The sequence below is a fragment of the Serinus canaria genome, chromosome 2 (genome assembly GCF_022539315.1).
Source record: "Serinus canaria isolate serCan28SL12 chromosome 2, serCan2020, whole genome shotgun sequence".
Taxonomy (NCBI): Eukaryota; Metazoa; Chordata; class Aves; order Passeriformes; family Fringillidae; genus Serinus; species Serinus canaria.
Genome location: NC_066315.1, coordinates 133,260,220 through 133,279,424, shown reverse-complemented (window position 1 = coordinate 133,279,424; position 19,205 = coordinate 133,260,220). Strand labels below are relative to the sequence as shown.

The 19,205-nt window shown below is 36.9% G+C and overlaps 1 protein-coding gene across 5 annotated transcripts in view; it reads right to left on the bottom strand.

Annotated features, from left to right (window-relative positions):
• OXR1 (oxidation resistance 1) overlaps positions 1–19,205 on the bottom strand; it is a 73,779-nt gene that overhangs the window by 15,099 nt on the left and 39,475 nt on the right. For 3 of the 5 annotated variants that reach the window (XM_018913008.3, XM_050970460.1, XM_050970461.1), the window contains 2 exons: positions 18,844–19,012; positions 15,609–15,771 (listed from right to left, as the gene is read on the bottom strand). In XM_018913008.3, the coding sequence (XP_018768553.3) occupies positions 15,609–15,771; positions 18,844–19,012 (332 nt within the window). Of the gene's footprint in view, positions 1–7,107; positions 7,242–15,608; positions 15,772–18,843; positions 19,013–19,205 lie in introns of those variants that run through there. The other 2 variants (XM_018913033.3, XM_009087524.4) reach the window with 2 other exon arrangements.

Genomic DNA, 19,205 nt, shown 5'->3' with positions numbered 1-19,205 from the left:
TTGTCACTGCCAGTCTCAAGAGCACTGCTTTGAAATGTTAGTAGTAACATTAGAAGTTTATTCTTCCTTATAACCTGGTTCAATTCATAGACTGCTTATGCTATTTCCTCTTCCATCAAGATTTCCTCATGTTCCTTCCTCGCAATCCTACTAATCTTCTAGTCTACTTCACCAAGCTAAACAAACCAGTGTTTTCTTCTGTCTCCTGCCCCACTCCCTGCCCCTCATTAGCTGTCTGTTTTCCTATCATTCCAGGACCTACTTCTACCTCATTCTACTTTGAACATTGATTCTCAAACCCAGCATGTAGTCTTTCATACCGTATGATAAATACCTAGAAAGCAAGGCATTTCATAAATAGAAGGTAGATGCAGATTCATATTCATCATACTGGACTGTAGTTTTCAATACAAAATACTCCTTTGTGATAAAATTCTTCCACTAAAATGATTAGTTTAAGGTCTACCTATGTGACTTTGCTATGTGCTTTACTTACTATGCTCTCTTTACTATGCCATCTCAGCATCCAGTTTCCTGGATAACCAAAGCCAGCTTTTGAGGATCAGGAAATGTTCCTGAAGGATGCTTTGTTCTCTCTCTAGCTTTTTCTGCTTTAAAAAGAATGTAGGAGAAGGGAAAAACAGCTAAATCTCTTATGGTTAATCTGGGCACTGGTTGGAATGGAGCAAAACAAGTAATGTGTATAGCCTGACTTGTTAGTGGGCTTCAGGGCAAAAAGGGTTCTGAAACTGTCTATTGCAGATGATTCAGCTGCTGATTCCCTCAAAGAGGTGGAGGCCCTACAGAGAGACCTCAGCAAATCAAAGGACTGGGCAATCACCAACCACATGTAGTTCAACAAGGGACAGTGCTGGATTCTACTCGGGGATGCAGCAACCCTGGATGTATGTGCAGACTGGGGAGTGAGATGCTGGAAAGCAGTGCCTTGGAAAGGGACCTGGTCCATGGCAAGTTGAACATGAGCCAGCAGTGCCCTGGCAGCCAGGAGGGCCAGGTGTGTCCTGGGGGCATCAGGCACAGCATCACCAGCCAGGCAGCCAGCCAGACAGGAGGGGATTCTCCTGCTCTTCTCAGGTGAGGCACTGGGTGGCCTCACCTTGAGTGCTGGGGGCAGTTTTGGGTGCCACAAGAAAAGACAGATAGAAAACTATCAGAGAGTGTCCAAAGGAGGGAAACAAAGATGGTGGAAAGCCTTGAGGGGAACCTCTATGAGGAGAGGCTGAGGTCACTTGGTCTGTTCAGCCAGGAGACCTTGCTGCAGTTACAACTTCCTCATGACGGGAAGAAGAGGAGCAGGCACTGATCTCATCTTTGTGGTGAGCAGTGAGAGGACCTGAGGGAATGGCCTGAAGCTGTGTCAGGGGAGGTTTAGTTTGGGTATTGGAAAAAGGTGGGTATCAGAAGGTGGTTGGGCATTGGAACAGGCTCCCCAGGGAAGTGGTCATAGAACCAGCCTGACAGAGTTCAAGAAGTTTGGACAATGCTCTTGGGCATATGGTGTGAATTTTGGGGATGGTGCTGTGCAGGGCCAGGAGCTGGAGTGGATGATCCTTGTGGGTCCTCTCCAGCTCAGTTTATTCTGTGATTCCAAGTTTGAAGAGACATGGAATATATCCTTAGAGATCTAATACTACCTGCTGTATTCATATTGGCAGCATGGTGAAAAAACACAGGATGAATTGTATGACTCATGGCATGACTCTTTAACCTTTTTAACCTTTCCACACTATGTGTGTTAACCACTTAGCAAAACACCCAGCAGTTTTAATATTTAATGCAATAAGTCGAGGGTTTGCATACTAATGATTCAAACAGTAAAGAAGCCAAGGATTCTCCTTCTAGAGAAACTCATGTTTCTAAACTTTGTTTTTCTGAAAGTATCTCAAAAGTACCTAGCTTGACAAGCTTTGCTGGCCACTTGCAGTAAATGAAACTGAAGACAAAATTACAAATATGGAACATTTATTGTCCTTCAACAACACACATGAAAACGCAGTTAATTTTTTTTTAATGTTTGATGAACCCCTTCAGCCACTGATCATATCATCCTGCTACTGGCAGATGTAGAAAAAGCTTTTAACACCAGTGAGGGATTCCTCAGTTTAACAAAGCCACAAGTGACACCCCCCACCCCCCGCTGCCCCCCCCCATGCCTGTTTGCTAACAGGGAGCAGCTTTCATTGCTGCCCTCAAAACAAACACAGCTAACCGTTCAGAGCTAACAAGCAGCTCAAACTGTCTCCATCGAGAATGGGAGGGGTCTTATCAGAGCTGAACAGTGCTTCTGGAAGTAAGAAGAGATAAAGCTTAATGGCATAAACAGCTCTGAAATGTAAGTTCTCTATAACCTTGTTACCAACTCAGAATATGAAATAAAAAGACAAGTATTAAGAAAGAACACAAGCTGAACAATTTTACTTTTAATCCTAATACATAATACTGAATCCTAATACATAGGTGTAAACTTGGCTGAACTGTAAACTTCATGAACATTAATTTTTGAGATTCAAAAATATTTCAGGATATTTCATTGAAGAAAAAAAAACCCCAATGTAGTTTTATTAGGCCACTTACAAAGTTACTTTAGAATGCCTTCCAATAAAAAGCTGCCTACGGGAACTGAATGCTGCTATGAATATTTTAAGAGAAAACACTAACTTCATTTTTTGGACAAATTTAGTTTCCTTCCACAAATATAAGACTGCTGGAGAAAAGACAATATTGGAAAAGCACTCTGCTCCATCATATCAAATATGATTATTTGGGACATTTTGATTACATCACAAAAATGCATTAATTCATGGGTCACATTGCACCAGATAAACAGTTGTAAGGTATCATTTGAAAAAAACCCTAAACCTTCAGACTAATTTAATTTGATTAATTTTTAAAGCATGTGGGTGCAAAGCTATTCATTTTCTATTTTGTGTGGAATTCAGTCAATTCAATTCCCTGTCACTCTGCTGGTGAAAGGAAGTGAAGGGATGACAGCTGGCCATTTTATGCAGAGAAGGACCATAGAATGACAGCAGTCCCCTGGTTTGGCTGTCACCATGGCTCTTTCTCTCAGTATTTTTAAAGCTGTCCCTCTTCAAACTGTTGTGCACACTGGGGTGTTTTCCAGAGCAGGGACAGAAATGCTGAGTAGGTCACAGGACAGCAGCATTTCCTCTGTGACCAGTATTGTCCCCACAGCTTTGCAGGATGAGCTGTTGAGTATCTGCCTCAAAGTGCTCTAAGCCCACAGCAACTGCACCAAGCTGTAATTAACATATACTGATGATAAACTGAAGTATCTGCAACAACCAGAATAAATGAACTTGAAAAGAATGCAATCAAAGCCTGAAGCACACAAAGTGTTACACCAAGTCTGTAGACCTTGATAACAAGCTATTTTTTTCAAGATAGGAGAGAAGCACTCATATGAGAGATATGATAATGCCAACAAGATAACTAAATTTAGCATGCATTCAACAGTTTAGTAGGTTTGTGCAAAGAACTAATAATTAGATTTAAGAAAATTACTTTCTTAAAGAGGCAGGCCAGACAACTTTATTCGTTTTGTCCTAATAAAAAAAAAGATCTGTAGCAACATGACCAATAAAACTTAGCTCCCTTGCAAAACTATTTCAGGAAGTTTCAAGCACTTGCAAGCAGAGAAACCAGAGGTTCAGCTGCTGAAACCACAGCACCTGGTGCTCGAGTGCAAGCTGCCATTACAGGACAAGGCAGACTGAGCAAGGTTACATCTCAGCTCTGATAGTGCCCTGCAAAGACCCTCTCAGGTATGACAAGAAAGCATTACACAGGCTTAGAAATAACTGAATCACAGCCCAGCATGAAAATATTTGTCTCCTGCTTTAAGCAGAAAAGAGTCAATTAAGGACCAAATCAGATTCCACAGGTCATTAAAGACATACAGGAAAAATAAAAGTCTTTACTACTCATTTGCTTTCTTTTAACTTATAAACTACCTTTTCAAAAACTCCTCTGCTACTCTACCTCAACTTTGTCGAGGTACACTAATACTTAATAACTATTAAAAATGCAAACAACATAACACACAGTAATTCAATGGAAGAACTATAATAATTAAATAGTTCAGGTTGGAACAGACTTTACAGATCATACAGCTCCAACATCCTCCCCAGTCATGGGTAGGGAATCTTCCACTTTACTAGGTTACTCAAAGCCCCATCCAGCCTGGCATTGAACACTTCCAGGGATGGGAATTCCACAAATCCTCTTCAGAAATCTATTCCTCAGTGCCTCACCATCTTCACAGTGAAGAATTTCTTTGTCCTATCACAACATTGTGAAAAGTCCCCCTCCAGCCCTCTTACTGGAGAGCCCCTGCAGGCTTCGCAAGGTGCCATAATTAGGTCTCTCCAGAGCCTTCTCTCCTTCAGGCTGAAGAGTCCCAACTCTCTCAGCCTGTCTCCATAGCAGAGGTGTCCAGCTGATACCAAAACACAGCCCTAGGATCAACCCAGTTGCCCTCCTCTGGACTTGCTCCAAGAGGCCTGCATGAGACCATGCAGTCATGGCAAAAGCACAAACATGATGCATAAACCCCCAAATTACCTAGGACAACAGGTACAGCAAATATCTGTCAAGGAAAGGTTCTAGGCCAAATGACTTGTATAAGAAAGTACTGGATTTCACTTAGCTTTTTTATTATTAAAAACATATAATTAGTTCACTAAAAACTTAATACGGAAAACTGATTTTAAAAAATATTTCAGTAGTATTACTGAATTGACAGTGTGCAATTCTGACATCCACAGAGAAGTACTAAATTCTCATCTTTCACATGTAAGCCTCTATTATTAAATCTTCATAACTGACAAAGAAACACAGCCAATAGCTTACCAAATAAAGTTAACCAATAACTCAAAATGTCAGAAGTTGTGCAAGTGTCAAACAATTCAAGTATGAAAACCAACATTTTAATTCTCTTTGCACACTAATAACCTGAGAATATAAAAGCCATGATCAGTTTTCATTTGTTTTGTCCCCTTTGGCTATACTGCCTATCCAAGCTGTGCAAAGCACAGACAAGCATTCCCGAAGATGGCAATCCACCTTTTGTCCCCTTGCATTGTCTGATGTCTTTTGTCTGAAATGCTTTAATAGGAAGAACCACTGCCTGCATTTTTGACATTCTAGAAACTTACTGACATCTCTTTTATTGCCATAAAATAGACTCAGTAAATAGCAAACATTTACTAAAATATGGGAAGGTGACATTACTAGCTTTTTAGAGGGGGAGCATAATACACCAGTAAGTCACCAAAATTCTGATTTCTTACCCTGGGAAAGTACCAAACCTTCTCAAATGCTCAGCTCAAATTAACAGTATCATCAGGAAAGGCCTTTCTGGTAAATAATCTAGAGCAACTTAGTTGCCTCAAGCTAGCCTTTTTGTTTTATTGTATCACTTAATTTAGCCCAGCAACTTATTTCATGTCAGATGAGACTTCATCCAAATTCAGAACAATCACTAATGAGAGATTCAGTCACAAACCTGTACACTTTATATGCTGCCAGGCTGCTTAGTATGCTTTCCACAGGTCTTGCATAACAGGAATAATTATACCAATACTCTTTCCTTTGTGTAAAAAGATTACACTTGCACATTAGATTTATGAACATTCATTGAAGAAAAAACCCAACTTCAAGAATAGAGCTTGTCTTATTGACATAGCAATATTTTAAAAATATCCCTATCTGTAGGAACTTCTGTAACTTTTTTTCCAATTTGACTTTTTACATATTTTAATAACCTCTTCTCTACCTCTCCCACAGCAAAGTTGTTCCTTATTCTCACAGAGTCTTCTTTAGTTCAAACAGTCCTTGAAAGCTGGTAAGTATTGTTTTTATAACATAGTTAGACTCTGGCTAAAGTGCAGTATTGGTCCTAAGGGAAACAATTAAAACAAGGGATACTATTACTTTTTAAAGTATCTGTGCAAGTTGTATCTATCTATCCATGTATCTAGATACATGTTAAAAAACCACATTCTTTGCAAACTGAACTTTAGATAGTTTTTAAACTGCTACAGGGTATGCTAGAATAACATTTCAATTCATTTAGCTAATATATCTTCATTCTACTCCACCACCACAGAGGAAAGTCAAGAGACTATTACTTCAAAAATGTGTTGTTATTTAGTTACACACATTTTATAGAACTGGTTGTTTCAACAAGCCAATTTCATATTTTGCAAGTATCCTGGCTAAAAATAAATATAAAAACAATACATGAAAGATAATAAAAATATGCTAATAAAAAAAAAAAAAAAAAAAAAACCAACTCAACAGCAGCCTGCAAGAAGTATGCTTCAAAACCCACTATACACTTACACTAAGATGTAATTCTTCAGAATTAGACTTTCCTGTAACAAGGAGAGTCTAAATGAAAACTATCTTCCACATTTACCAGTGGGTAAAAGCACAGTATATTGTCAAGATCACTTCTTCCCTATCCTCAAGCTGTTGTTTCACAGGTCTCACTGAAAACCTTTTCCTTTATATTCTACTACATATTAAACAGTACTACAAAAATTCTGTTTGGGAAAACAACGCTGAAAAATCCCAGGTCCTTTCATGTATCTAATAAACTGCAAAGCCACTGTTTTTGCTTCTTCCCCTTCACTATAAATATGAGAATGGGACAACAGTGGACTCATGTCCATGGACTTAGAAGTATTTAGCTGACCTTTATAGACTGACTTCTGAGAAGGTAATGGTAAGTCAGGAAATTTACATTTCTCTAATTGTATGCCCATGCAAACTCTTGGTCTTGGTACTTAGGCATAAAGCACATTTTTTTGTGAAAAAATGCATTACTCCAAGGGAAAAGAAAGGGGAAAAAAACCACCTTAAAACTGCTGAACTCCTTAATACTCAAAGTAGTTTCTATTATCTAATGCAAATGGAATACCAGTAATTTCAAAGATAATGAAAATTTGTGACTTGGCATCCTGTTTACATATTCAAAATTTAAACTTCCAGAAACTGTCTCTGCACCACAACACTTAAAGACTGCAATAACAGACATGAACATACTACACTGAAAATTACCAGAGTGCATTTACGATTAACTGGCTGGTGCTTTCTTCCCTTCTTCCCATACCAGAGACGAGACATTTCCCTTCCAAAAACAAAAGGCGACTAAAAAAAGAAACGAAACAAAACCCCTGGTTCCAGGCTGTTTAAAAGCATTCTCTGTACCTGCTGTCAGCTCCAGGCAGAGGCAGAGCCCCAGGACGCCGTGACAGGATAGTTTGCTGGACGCTCACATTTGACTGACAAGGCAGGGAGCAAATGAGCGCGTGTGCAGCAGGGGATGTATCGCAAATGATGACGATATGCCAGGAGGAAGGCTTCCTGTGCTCAAGTGTGGTTGCAGAGCACTAGTTTGTTAAAAGGCGAAAGTATTTAAAGATACAGAGCTGAATTGTTCGTACACAATACTGAAGAACACAAAAAATAATCCTCAAGAACTGATTACAATATTTGGATACAAGTAAACAATTCCTAATGGAAAAGCGTTTGCATTCAATATTAAACTAATAGTTTGTTTTCCTTATGCTGACAACCTTACATAAACCCTGTAAGTAATTTCTGAGAGTCCAGAACCAGTTAGAAGAGTGGTCAGTGAAGATTTAAAATATTTTTTAAAAGGGGGTTTTAAAGCATTTGGAAACTGCTAGCCTTGCAGCCTTTTCAGTTTGTAAGCTACAAGAAGAAAATGAATCCTTTTGTCTATAAGCTAAATTTGCTGTATGGGTTAAATGCTAATCCCAGCAAGAAAGTATTTTTGGAATCACAATTACTTTTTCCCTTAGGGAAGGATGTTTATTTAAACAGGCATGTGCCTGTTTAATACTAAAAAGCATGACAACCCTGTAAGAATCTCCTTGCAGTAGCACTTGCAGTCTTTCTACCCCACACCCAAAATGAAACACCCCCCTTTTCCCCACAACATCCCCCAAAACAAACAACAACCCCCAAAATAACCTCCACATCACCCATGCTCCAATTTCTGTGGGAAACTATTAAACAGGCCAGGGCAGCAACAGAAAACATTAAATCACTGCTTGCTCAGGCTGTTGTGCTGTGATCTAAAAGCCAAGACATCCAAGCAGAGAAAACCAGAACCAAAACTTGTATTTTACTGCAAATTATGTATTGGAACACCTCACTTTGCACTACTGCCTAGCATTCAGATGGATAAAATGTTTTTCTCTTCAGTAAAACCTTTTATGGGAGCTGGCATCTGTAAAAGCAAATTTGTTCTAACTTATCAGAAGTATTAAGGTGGCAAGTAAAAACATTGCTATCATTGGAACATTGAAGGTGGGATTTAGGAAATTCAAATATGTAACAATGATTTGACTAAATATATAGTCAAATGGTGTATGATTCCAATTATTTATGTGCTTGAGTTTTTTTATTTGGTTTAATTTTCAAATTATAAGTGAACTAATACTGAGGCTTAAAACAAGAACAAAAACCAGACACCCTTAAAACTGTTTCAAATGAGAATTACCATCAATATAAAAATATAATACAAGCTGCAGACATCACCCCCTTCTCTGCCAAGTATGGAAAATGTTAAAGGAATGGAGAATATGCAGCGAAAGTATCTCAAACTTTCTTTGGAAATACAACCTTTAGGGCTCAAAGCAAAAGCTAGTAATACAAATAACTCTTCCACAGCTTACTTTATCAGTCATCTGTTCCCTGTCCTTCAAGAAAAAAAAAAATTCTTCCCTAGCACAAGCCAACACATTGTTTCTGGGAAGGAAGAAAAGAATCTGCATAACTGAATCCTTTTTCAGGATTCAGCAACATTTAATCTTAAACAATTTTAGCAACATTTAATCTTAAACAATTTTAACAATTTGCTTATAAGTTTAAAGCTTCTCTCTGAATAAAAATTACTTTTCTCATAGCTTCTCAAAAGGATTTTAAAAACTTGCTCAAAAGAAAAGCGAGCAACTCACTTTTTCACTTAATTACAGCTGCCAAGTTTAATGGGAATGAACGCACAAGTAACTTGATGAGACCCCCCTGACACTTTTTGCTGCTCAGCCCTGCAGCAGCAGCTGCCCCCAGGAGCTTGCAGGTACCCTCAGCTGGGAGCATCTGCTGCAGAGGGAGTGGCAGAACCTGAGCAGCACAGACACAGCACACTCAGGGAAGTGGCAAAATTGTCACAAAATCTCCACCCCAGCCACTGAAAGAAGCCCACATGAGAACTCTGACCTCAGTAGTAACACTTAGTTAAAGTTTAATAAACTGCCCTTTTATTTTTTCATGCATTTGGGGATTAAAGTACAGATCTGTTAACTGGAATCAGAATCTCATATCTTGCTGCAATTAACGTAGGCCTTGCCATCAGTGCTCCTAATAAAAGATTTAATGAGGAGCACCAGCTCACACGTGACCCGTGCAGAACAGCAGCAACCACTTAAGGGCATCCACCTATTTCTTACATAGACAATGGAGCAACAGAACATGTATCTAATTACACTGAATGATAATCTTGTTATTGTCATTGTCAATTCATAACCAAGATAAACATCTCTACACAATCAATGTGCATAGTCCTTTCAGGATTTTACCTCACTACGTCGCTTCTTCTAATAAACTAATCTGTCCCCCAAAAAAAAAAACTTAAGCAGCAACAGAGAAAAAGCAGAGTGACAACAAATAAAGGTACAACTTATGGAATGTCTTATTTCCATTCCAAACCAATTACCTGGTTTAGACCTTTTGCCATACCAGATTTCAAGTGATCACATGAAAGATAACATAACATTGAAACAGGGCAGTAACCCTCAACTTCAGTAGGAAGACGACACCAGGTGTGGAAAAAGGTTTTTGCAGCTGGATAAGAAGGAACTATTTTGTTTCACATAGTCACTAACAACATCCTGATACCACAGCAACAGAAAAGTTGTCACACTGAGTTCTACAATCCCTACATTTAACACTCATGATTTTTGAGTGAGGTTACATTAGTAGAAAATATATTCCTCATGCTCCACCCCTCTTAAGAGGCAGAGGTTAGCCCAGAAAGATAACAGGACAGGCAGGAAGGAGCCTGTTTATTTACAGTTTATTTGCACCTTGCTCTTGATTCCACATGAATAAGTGTAAAGTTCAGGAGGAATGAAGTTCGAATGCAGTTGAAATAAAAATATTAAAAATCAGGTACTGGCTTCTATACAAAATAACTAGTCTGTCTTCTAGTACAAGTAAGTCTTTGTAAAAATTATTGGAGGTGAAACTAACATTCAATTACAGGTAAAAGAGGTCTGATCCCTTTTCCCTCTACAGGCACAAGAAACACTTAAACATTACAAAAAGCTATCTCCTGTATGTCAATACAACATGGACTGGCACAACTTCTTAGTTGGCTGAGAAAGTTTCCATAAGAAAGGAAGTCTAAATTGAGAAGTCATCCTTTGTTTCCTGTCAACAGCTTAAGGAAAGGGAGGGGGGAAAAGAAAAAAAACAGAAGTATTTTTCCATCACAAAGTTTTCCTGAGGATTTTCAAAGGTATGCTGAAAGCCATTAGGAATCTCAAAAGCACAAGCTTTTTAGCTGAATGGCTCTGCTTTAACTCTTAGCAGAGGGACCATCCCAGACTCCTCTAATAGATCCAAGAAATCAATTAGCCAACTGCACATTCATGACTCCAACTACAGGACAGCTCCAAGTCATCAAAACCTCTGAATTTTCACTTACAAGTTATAAATAGATTTGAAATAGATTAGGTAGTGACAATAAATACAGCAAAACAAGAAGTATCCTACTGCATGAAGTTGAGAGACAGTACAATATCATTCAAGTTAACTGCAAAAGAATGAAATTGCGAAGAATGAAAGTTACCAATCTCTGCAGAGAGCATTGGATTATGTAAATAGGCACCAAAGTCCTTTTCTTCAACCACAACAAATTCTTCTACTATAGCACATGACTGCTAGAATTGAAGAGCCTCATCCTCCAGTAAAAGAGCAAAGCCTATTAGAAATTCTGTGGTAATGCACAGCAACACATGCATAGTGACACATCCAATTTCTTAACTGACAATACACAACGTAAAAACCAAATAACCATCTAGCTTGTAATTCATTATCATAAAGAGACAACTGCTCCAGAAACATATTGGAAAAAAATATTCTTCTTCTGAAGACTGTTAGCATGGTTCATCTTTACACATCCTGTGCAATGTTTCATTCAAGAAGCCTACAAGTTTCAGGCTTCCTCTTCTCTCTGCTCATCCAGTATTATCCAACTTGTCATATAGCATTATGTTCATATCACATTTTAAAATGCAAGACACAACAAACAGATGTTGCACCGGCATCCAAGCACTGAAGTATACAGCAAAGAATGGAAGCAAATTTACAGAAAGAACATGATTAAGAAAACAAAAAAATTAAGATAGCTGTGCATTCTAAAACTGCAATATCCACTTTAATATAGAAACATTGTAGGTTCCAGTCCAGATCCAATAAAGAACTTAACATCTGAAAAAGGCTTCAAGATTGGGATATTGGACATAAGTGCTTATCTAACCAGGAGACAATCACTGTTTGTGGCCTTCACATTTCCATAAATACACAGAAATAGAATTCTGAGACACTCCAGAAGTTACAGGTTCAGTAACATTGCATGGCTGAGTGTCCAAATCAAATACCATTTCAAGAAGACAGAACTTCAACTGCAACTAATGCTTGATCTAGCAAGCATTTTCAAACCACATCTTAAGTTCTAACTGAAACTCAGTTGGACAAGTGAGTTACTGCTTTCCAGAAGCATTGTGTCCATGTTTCCTACAGACATTCAATAGGCAAAACCAATGGTAATTACTATGAAATGCAAGTCCACGACATGATCTACCATGTCTAGGAAAAAATATTTGCAAGTATCTACCAACTCAAGCTTCATTTTGGAAATTACCTTCTAGACAGTTTAAAATCAAATTTTCTGTATTTCCTCCACAGTTAACAAAGTTAATGAAAAAATCAAACTGATGAGCTTCCAACTACTTGAAGACCAGTTAGTGGGTCATAAGAAATTTCCTGTTTTCAAATATTTGTGAATGAGTATTTATATTTTCGTAAATGAGTATTTTTATTTTCATGGACACTAAGTAGGACTCAGTCTTGAATAATGGCAATGAGATCAAGTGACAGGGAAGGGAAAGAAAGAATCAATGCTTTAAACAAAAATTACTGTAATGCAGAGCAATTCAAGTGTTTCCTTAACAGATGCCAGGTTTAAATAGGAACCTACTACTTGAACTTAAAAAGGAAAAAAGATTAGACCATAAGTACCAATGAAAATTGTTTCTGAGACATTGCACAACAGAAGGAGTCAGCTTGCTGTCAAGTCTTGCCATGTTTAGATGCAAGTACAGAATATGCTTAGGAGAACAAGTTTGTTTATTAACACATAACAGTATTCATCATTTGTGCTAACAGATATGGAAAGCCATTAGCACTTGAACTTAGACACATCAAGTAAAAAAAGAATACCAAGATAAATATACCTTATAGCTCAGTACAGATGGTAAAAAAACCAGCACTAAAACAAAAAACCCAACAACCCCACAGAAGTCAAAACACCCTCTTTCTTGGTGTAAGCCCATTCACCAAAGTACAAGATAAAAGAGATAGTCGAGAAAAATAGATAGGGATAACACAACTGAGAATTTAGCATCACTTTCATTTTTTAGATAGCATATTAAATAAAGTTATTGCCTATTCATTTCTAGTGGGTACCAGAGACAAGTCTATAGTAAGGGCTGATCTTAAGTGAAAAAATATCCTTTTTATAAAGCTTTGCAAATGACACAGGCAGGAAGACAAATACTGAGTAACAACATCAGCAACAGCAGCTGCAAAGTGCCTCAGAGTGTTTCAGACCCTGTGAATTAGTCACCTTTACTGATGGTAACATGAGACAGCAGTAGATTCATAGTTATTTCTAGTAAGTCAATTTTCTATCAAGGGGGCATCACACAAAAAGAGAAAGTTAAAGCAATTGCTGGACTTTTCCCTGACACTATGCACAATTTGATCGAAGTAGAAGCAAGCAGACAAAAACTGAAGTTTGAATAAGCGTTCAGTCCTACTCATTGATAATTAATAAACCAACACCTACTACTTATTTCATGTTACTGATTTTTGCCTTTGTTTATTACTTCTTCCCATAATTTCTTTTCCACTAAACAAGCACAGAGTTTCTCAAAGTCTATTGATAAAAAGCTGCACCGGAATGTATTAACAGAACTTGCAAAGAAACAAAAGCTGTTTCAGAGCACCACATCTGGGTTACCCCTTAATCCTCTTCCCTGTTCTTCTAGTTTTAAGATACTGTACAATGACAGCAGGAAGAACACAATTTGGAAAAGTACTCCCCTACCTTCATCCTTTGCTAAATGAACGGTACTTTGTACATTTCCACTTCCCTTCCACCCAGAGTTCTCCTACCCTCGTGATCTGAAAAAGGCAGCCTGTTTTTCAGCCAAATACCCAGAAAAATGCTTCAATTATACTGTTCACCTGCTATTTTAGATTGCACCTGGAGCAAAAACTGACAGAAGAAAAGCTCGTTGCATTGAAGGAAGGAAGGAAGTACATTGATTGAAAATAATGACTGAAATTCAGTGGAAATAATGGGTATGACAACAATGGCTACAATTCCCCATATTTACTTATATTTTCTAGCACACATGTTAAAAGCCACTAAAATGCAGTTCTATGTAACAACAGCTCAAACCATCTACTACTGTAAAACATCTCTGATTAAAAACCTTTTAAGAGCTTTCAAATTTGTGCTAAAAGTCAGTCATAAGAAGTCACATTACACAAATTAAAATGCACATAAGACCACATTTGCATATTTCTTGTACTTGCATAAACTTTTAAAATAAAGTTATCCATCTCACTAATCACATTATCATATAATTTCAGAAAATTATTTGATAACATTAAGAAAACCAGGCTTGACAATTTCACATAACACATAGAAATTACAATATTTTTGAAATGTTTCCTATGACTGTTTCCAAAGAAGACCTAAATACAGGCTTAAGGTGTGGCCTAATTCTGTGGTAAATAACTTACAGATTTTGATACTTGTAAAAAATGTATTGCCTCAACTATTTTCAGAACTAGTTTCTAAAATCCATCACGAAAAAAACATTCCATCCTGAAAAAAATATTTTCACTCTCTTCTGTGGAAATTATTCTGTAGTTATATTAAGGTGTCAAATTACTTTAGAGCTCACTAAAGGAGAGATATACTGTGCTTTAAACCATAATATAGATCACTATTCACTGATACCCTTGTTCCAAAATGCAAAAATTTAAAACTCCAAATACTTAAAAAGGCTTTGAGGAAGAGTTAGCACCAAAATACACTGCTAGTAAAAACTCAAGTAACACATGCTGAAAATATGAAAGTTAAAAAGACGTGGTTTTATGATACTAATTTCAATGTCTCAAAGCAAAAATGCTCAACACAAAATCACTGAGTTGTACGGAATCTTTTGCAACCATGGCCTAATTCTTCAGCTAGATACATTTCAACTCTGAATCCAGAGTTCTATGGTTCTAAGTTTTGGAGCTAAGTAGAATACTACTACCTACTAGTATTTAACTACTATAGTAGTTAGACTATTGCAGTTCTTTAAAATTTCTTTCACGCTCTACATAAAACAGTATAGACCTCCTTAATTTCAACATGTTCCACTGCAGGGTAGGGGGAAGAAAAACAAAAGAAATCATACAGTCAGAGATTGCAATTGCTGTCCCAAGACTCAAATTAAACAGTGTTGATGGGATACTTCTACAATATATATATATGACAAGAATCATCAAACTTTTGACCAACACTTGAATGTACAAGACTGGAAGTGCTTTAACTGCGTGTACACTACAAAACAAAACCACGTAGACGTGTAAAGATGTGTCCATAGAAACACAGTGGACACAGAATCACATGAGAGAAATGTGCTCATTATTAAAAAAAAAAGAAATAGTTCCAGTTGCAATATATTTCTAAAATACAGTCAATAGCATTATAATGCATGAATAAGTCACAACTGAAGAATTAATTACTAAATTATTTCAAAGATATGTCATTAATAGCTGTTCTTTTCCTTTTTTGTGTCCCATTCCTTTTTTAGACTTACTAATAAACAATAAACTGAACACTAAAAACAGGAATAATAAATATCAGAAAACTGTCAGTTTATGAGACTGAAAATTAAGTCTGCTTCACCATAATTCCAAATTTGGTACTGTACTCACATTCCTTTCCCTAGGAGTTTTAAGTTACAACTTGCTCCATATAAAAATGGTTTGGAATTGTGAAATGTTGCCCTGATCTGAAGTTAGAGTAAAGCATTAGGATGGCATAAATTGAACAGCCATGATCATGATAATCAGACTTATAAGATGGTTTTTTCTTTTCCTCTTGGAAAATATTTAATACTATTTTAATATGCTCTAATGAGTGTAGGAAAAAAAAAATCTTTGATATTGCTCTTCCTTACCTCCCATTCCTTAGCAGCATCTTCAGTACTTGATTCTTCACTAGTTTCAGGCTCTTCCTTCTTTTTTACCACTATAAATCCAGGTTCCCGAAGAGACTCCCCAGTATCTTCTGCATATATTTCTGGACTCCACTGGATAAAGAAGACATACAAGTGATCTGTCCTAGAAAAGTCAAGTTACGACACAGAAAAAAAAAATAAAGTAAGTTTGTGATGTTTAATAATATTAAATATTTAAAGTTACAATAAAAATACTATTTCATATTTTACTAGATATTAGAGACACATTTGGAAAAAGCCTAGCTAGTTCTTTAGGGTTTTTTTAATTCTTAAATATATGAAGCTGACTCTGGAGAAAAAAAACAGGAAACAAGTTGGCAATAGATTAGCTGTGATTTCACATATAAGTATGATCTTTCAACCACTTCTGTCCCATTGGATACCTGTGCTTAAAACTGAAATAACTTCCAAAATAAAACAGAGACTTTTGTTATCTTATTTAGAAAGAGTTACATAAAACCAAACAAAATTAGAATTCAAAACATGTCTGCATGTTTGTTTTCCCTATGCCTGAAGAATAGCTGACCACCTCCAAGACATAATCTGAATTCTACAAATTGTGGGAAGTATTACAAATGTGGGGGAAGACTTCTGAAAGCACGTACATATATATATTAATCATAAAATCCTAAACTACAGACTATTTTAACTATAGTAAGTATCAAGATTCAAAGTTACCTCATTTTAAGTTATCTGCCACAAACGGTACTGTTCTCCAGTTAGAAGAGCAAAATCACCCAAATTCACAGGAGGAAATTAATTGCAACCCTAAGAGATATCAGTGTATTCTGTATTTGCTGCAGGTGCACAGACAGAGCACTCAGGAAAAGTACTTGCAATGCATCCACTAGTATCTCTTGATCATGGAAAAGAGAGTCAGAGCTAGAGCTTTATGGCTCTGGCTGCAAGAGTTTGAATATTCCTTATGTCTTTCTCCAGAGATGTTTGCTATATCTGGGTATTGTATTAGCATGAAGAATAATATTTGAGCCTTTCCTTCTCCCTTTCTTAATAATCCCTGAAAAACTGAACACTTGAAGAACAGCAAGAGACACAGAACTGCAAAGTTTCTCAAAAGTGCAGTTATATTTTTCAGGCACCACTGCCCAAAAGATTTCTGCACACGGGTAAGTACTAACTGCCTCTGAACAGGGTCAGTTATCCAGAATCACACTTGTTAAGACTGAGGTCCCTAAATACCTATGATAAAAGGGGAGGAAAAAGAAAAAAGGGGCAAATCTTTCTCTGGCAGTAGGAAAGAATAAAACATTCTGGAAGCATAAGTTTAGGTAAATTCTATCACAGAAGTCCAAAACAAGAAGCTACAGAATCCTCATGGACTGAATGAGTCATCAATTTTAAGTTGTCATGCAAGTATGAAAGTTTAAGTCCCAATTTTAGCTTTTCAAGAACTTTGAGTTATGTACAATTATAGCAGAAATAAAAGTTAGGAAAAAGTACATGAAACTTGATGCTTAAGGAACTATAAGACTCTCCTTCCCAGACTGGCATCTTTGAGAGTAAGAACACTGAAATAATGCTTTTCTCTCTTTTGTACCACTCAGTGACAAAGACAACTGGATTGGCACAAAGTATTTTCATCTATGCAGACTAGCATTCAGCAAGGTCAACACCAAATTAAGAAAACAAACACCCCACTATGAGAACAAAGCTTCTTCTTTACAGAAAACATAGAACACACATTGAATGAATAAAGAACTGATACTGATAGTATACTACCCCATTCAATTAGAGAGACCCTTCACAGACAAAAATAATTTCCAAGGAGGTCAGTAAAGACTGAAAAATAAAAAACATTTCTTCCAAAATAGGTGATCAATTCTGCTTTATGCTGAAGGTAAGTACTTGCTACATTAGAAAATGAATCAAAGAGACAGTAATCATTTTAATCAACTAATCTAGACATCATTGCCATATAGGAAACATTTATGTTTTCAAATTAAATATGAAACTTCTAGAACAAGCAGATTTGAGTTAACTGTAACTACAAGAGAACTCCTGGCCTAGACAGAATTAACAGCAACAGCATTAGTGGGACAGACCTTATGACTCAAAACTTTGCATCCTCTCTACCACTTAAGATGTAGCAGGGGTGGTGTTTAAAAGCAGGTTAGTGATGCACTACCATAGACTCATAATAAGTATCCATACTTGATATAATTTAAGTCCATCACACATTTCCATCCATAGTGGACAAAAAAATAAAGACTACTGCCTTTCTTGTTGCAGCCAATTTCTGTATAAAATAATTTTATTTCTGTAATCAACCTCTTCTCGTTTAGATTAAAGAACCCCACTTACTTCTAATTTTCTTTATATGTTACACTTTCTAGGCATTAAATAGTCTTGCTGTTTTCCTCTGGACTCTCTCCAATTGATCCATATCTGTCCTCAACTGCAGTGCCCCAACTGGACATTCTATGCCATTCAGCTCAAAAGAAAAGATGGAAAAGTGACTTGATCATTGTGGGTAGGTATTTACACCAGATGATAACTGAAAGTTATTTGTTTCATTCTTTTCACCCCACTCTTTGACAAGGATGTAACACCCCTAAAAACCACTTCAGGGCTGAAAAGAAGTCAGAGTTTCCTAGCAATGAAGATCATTTCAGAATACAAGGCTGTACCAGTGAGTGAGCATGAAAAATCTCATGTCTTTGACTGAATTCAATAAATTCAGGTATTTTTCCAGTAGACATGCTTAAGGTGCAAGGTTTCACCTTCCATATACAAATATAAGACAAAAGAACCCCAGGTAGCTCTTCTGAACTCAGAGAGGATTTTTAGAAAGTTCCCAAATAATGGGAAGCACAGATAAAGACACAAATTTTGCTGCAGAACTTACTTCCTCCACCAGACACCACCTGACTCTTTCTTTTGTAATTTAATTGCTACAAACAAGAGCCTAAATAATATAGTAAGAAACTACTTGCCAAACTCACAAGTAACTCAAGTAAATCAGTAAAATGTCAGTAAGGTAATGAGGTACTCCAATGGCAAATACAATACAAGCCAATCAATAACATCCTCAGACCCTTTTTTGTGATTACTTAGAGAGGTACAGGTGCTGCAAAATTTTGCATGGTGCAGAAAAAATGCAAAGCTCAAACACCTATGGGCAATTGCTGATTTTTACAGTTTGCCTCTGTCTTACCTTTCTTGTGGAACAGCAAACCAGTACTCATGTTTTTTGTCCCTCTGTGCATACTGTTGCATTGTTGCACTTGCTTGAGAAACAAATGTTTTTCTCATGGGTTTTCCAACCCTGAGACACAGAAACTTGTGAGATCGATGTCGTCTTTTTTCTTTCATAACAGAAGAACCTAACAATAAAGACAAAGTAAGCTGTCCACAAGGTAACAAAGAGTTTAACAAAATCATTAATTAATTTTATAACAGACAATTGAGGGATATAGAACAATTATTTAAGTAAGCAGTGGGAGATGGGGCAAGAGAAGTAGTAATAATAACCTGCCCTTTTTTGTTATGAATATCACAAGAGCAGAATTAACTTCA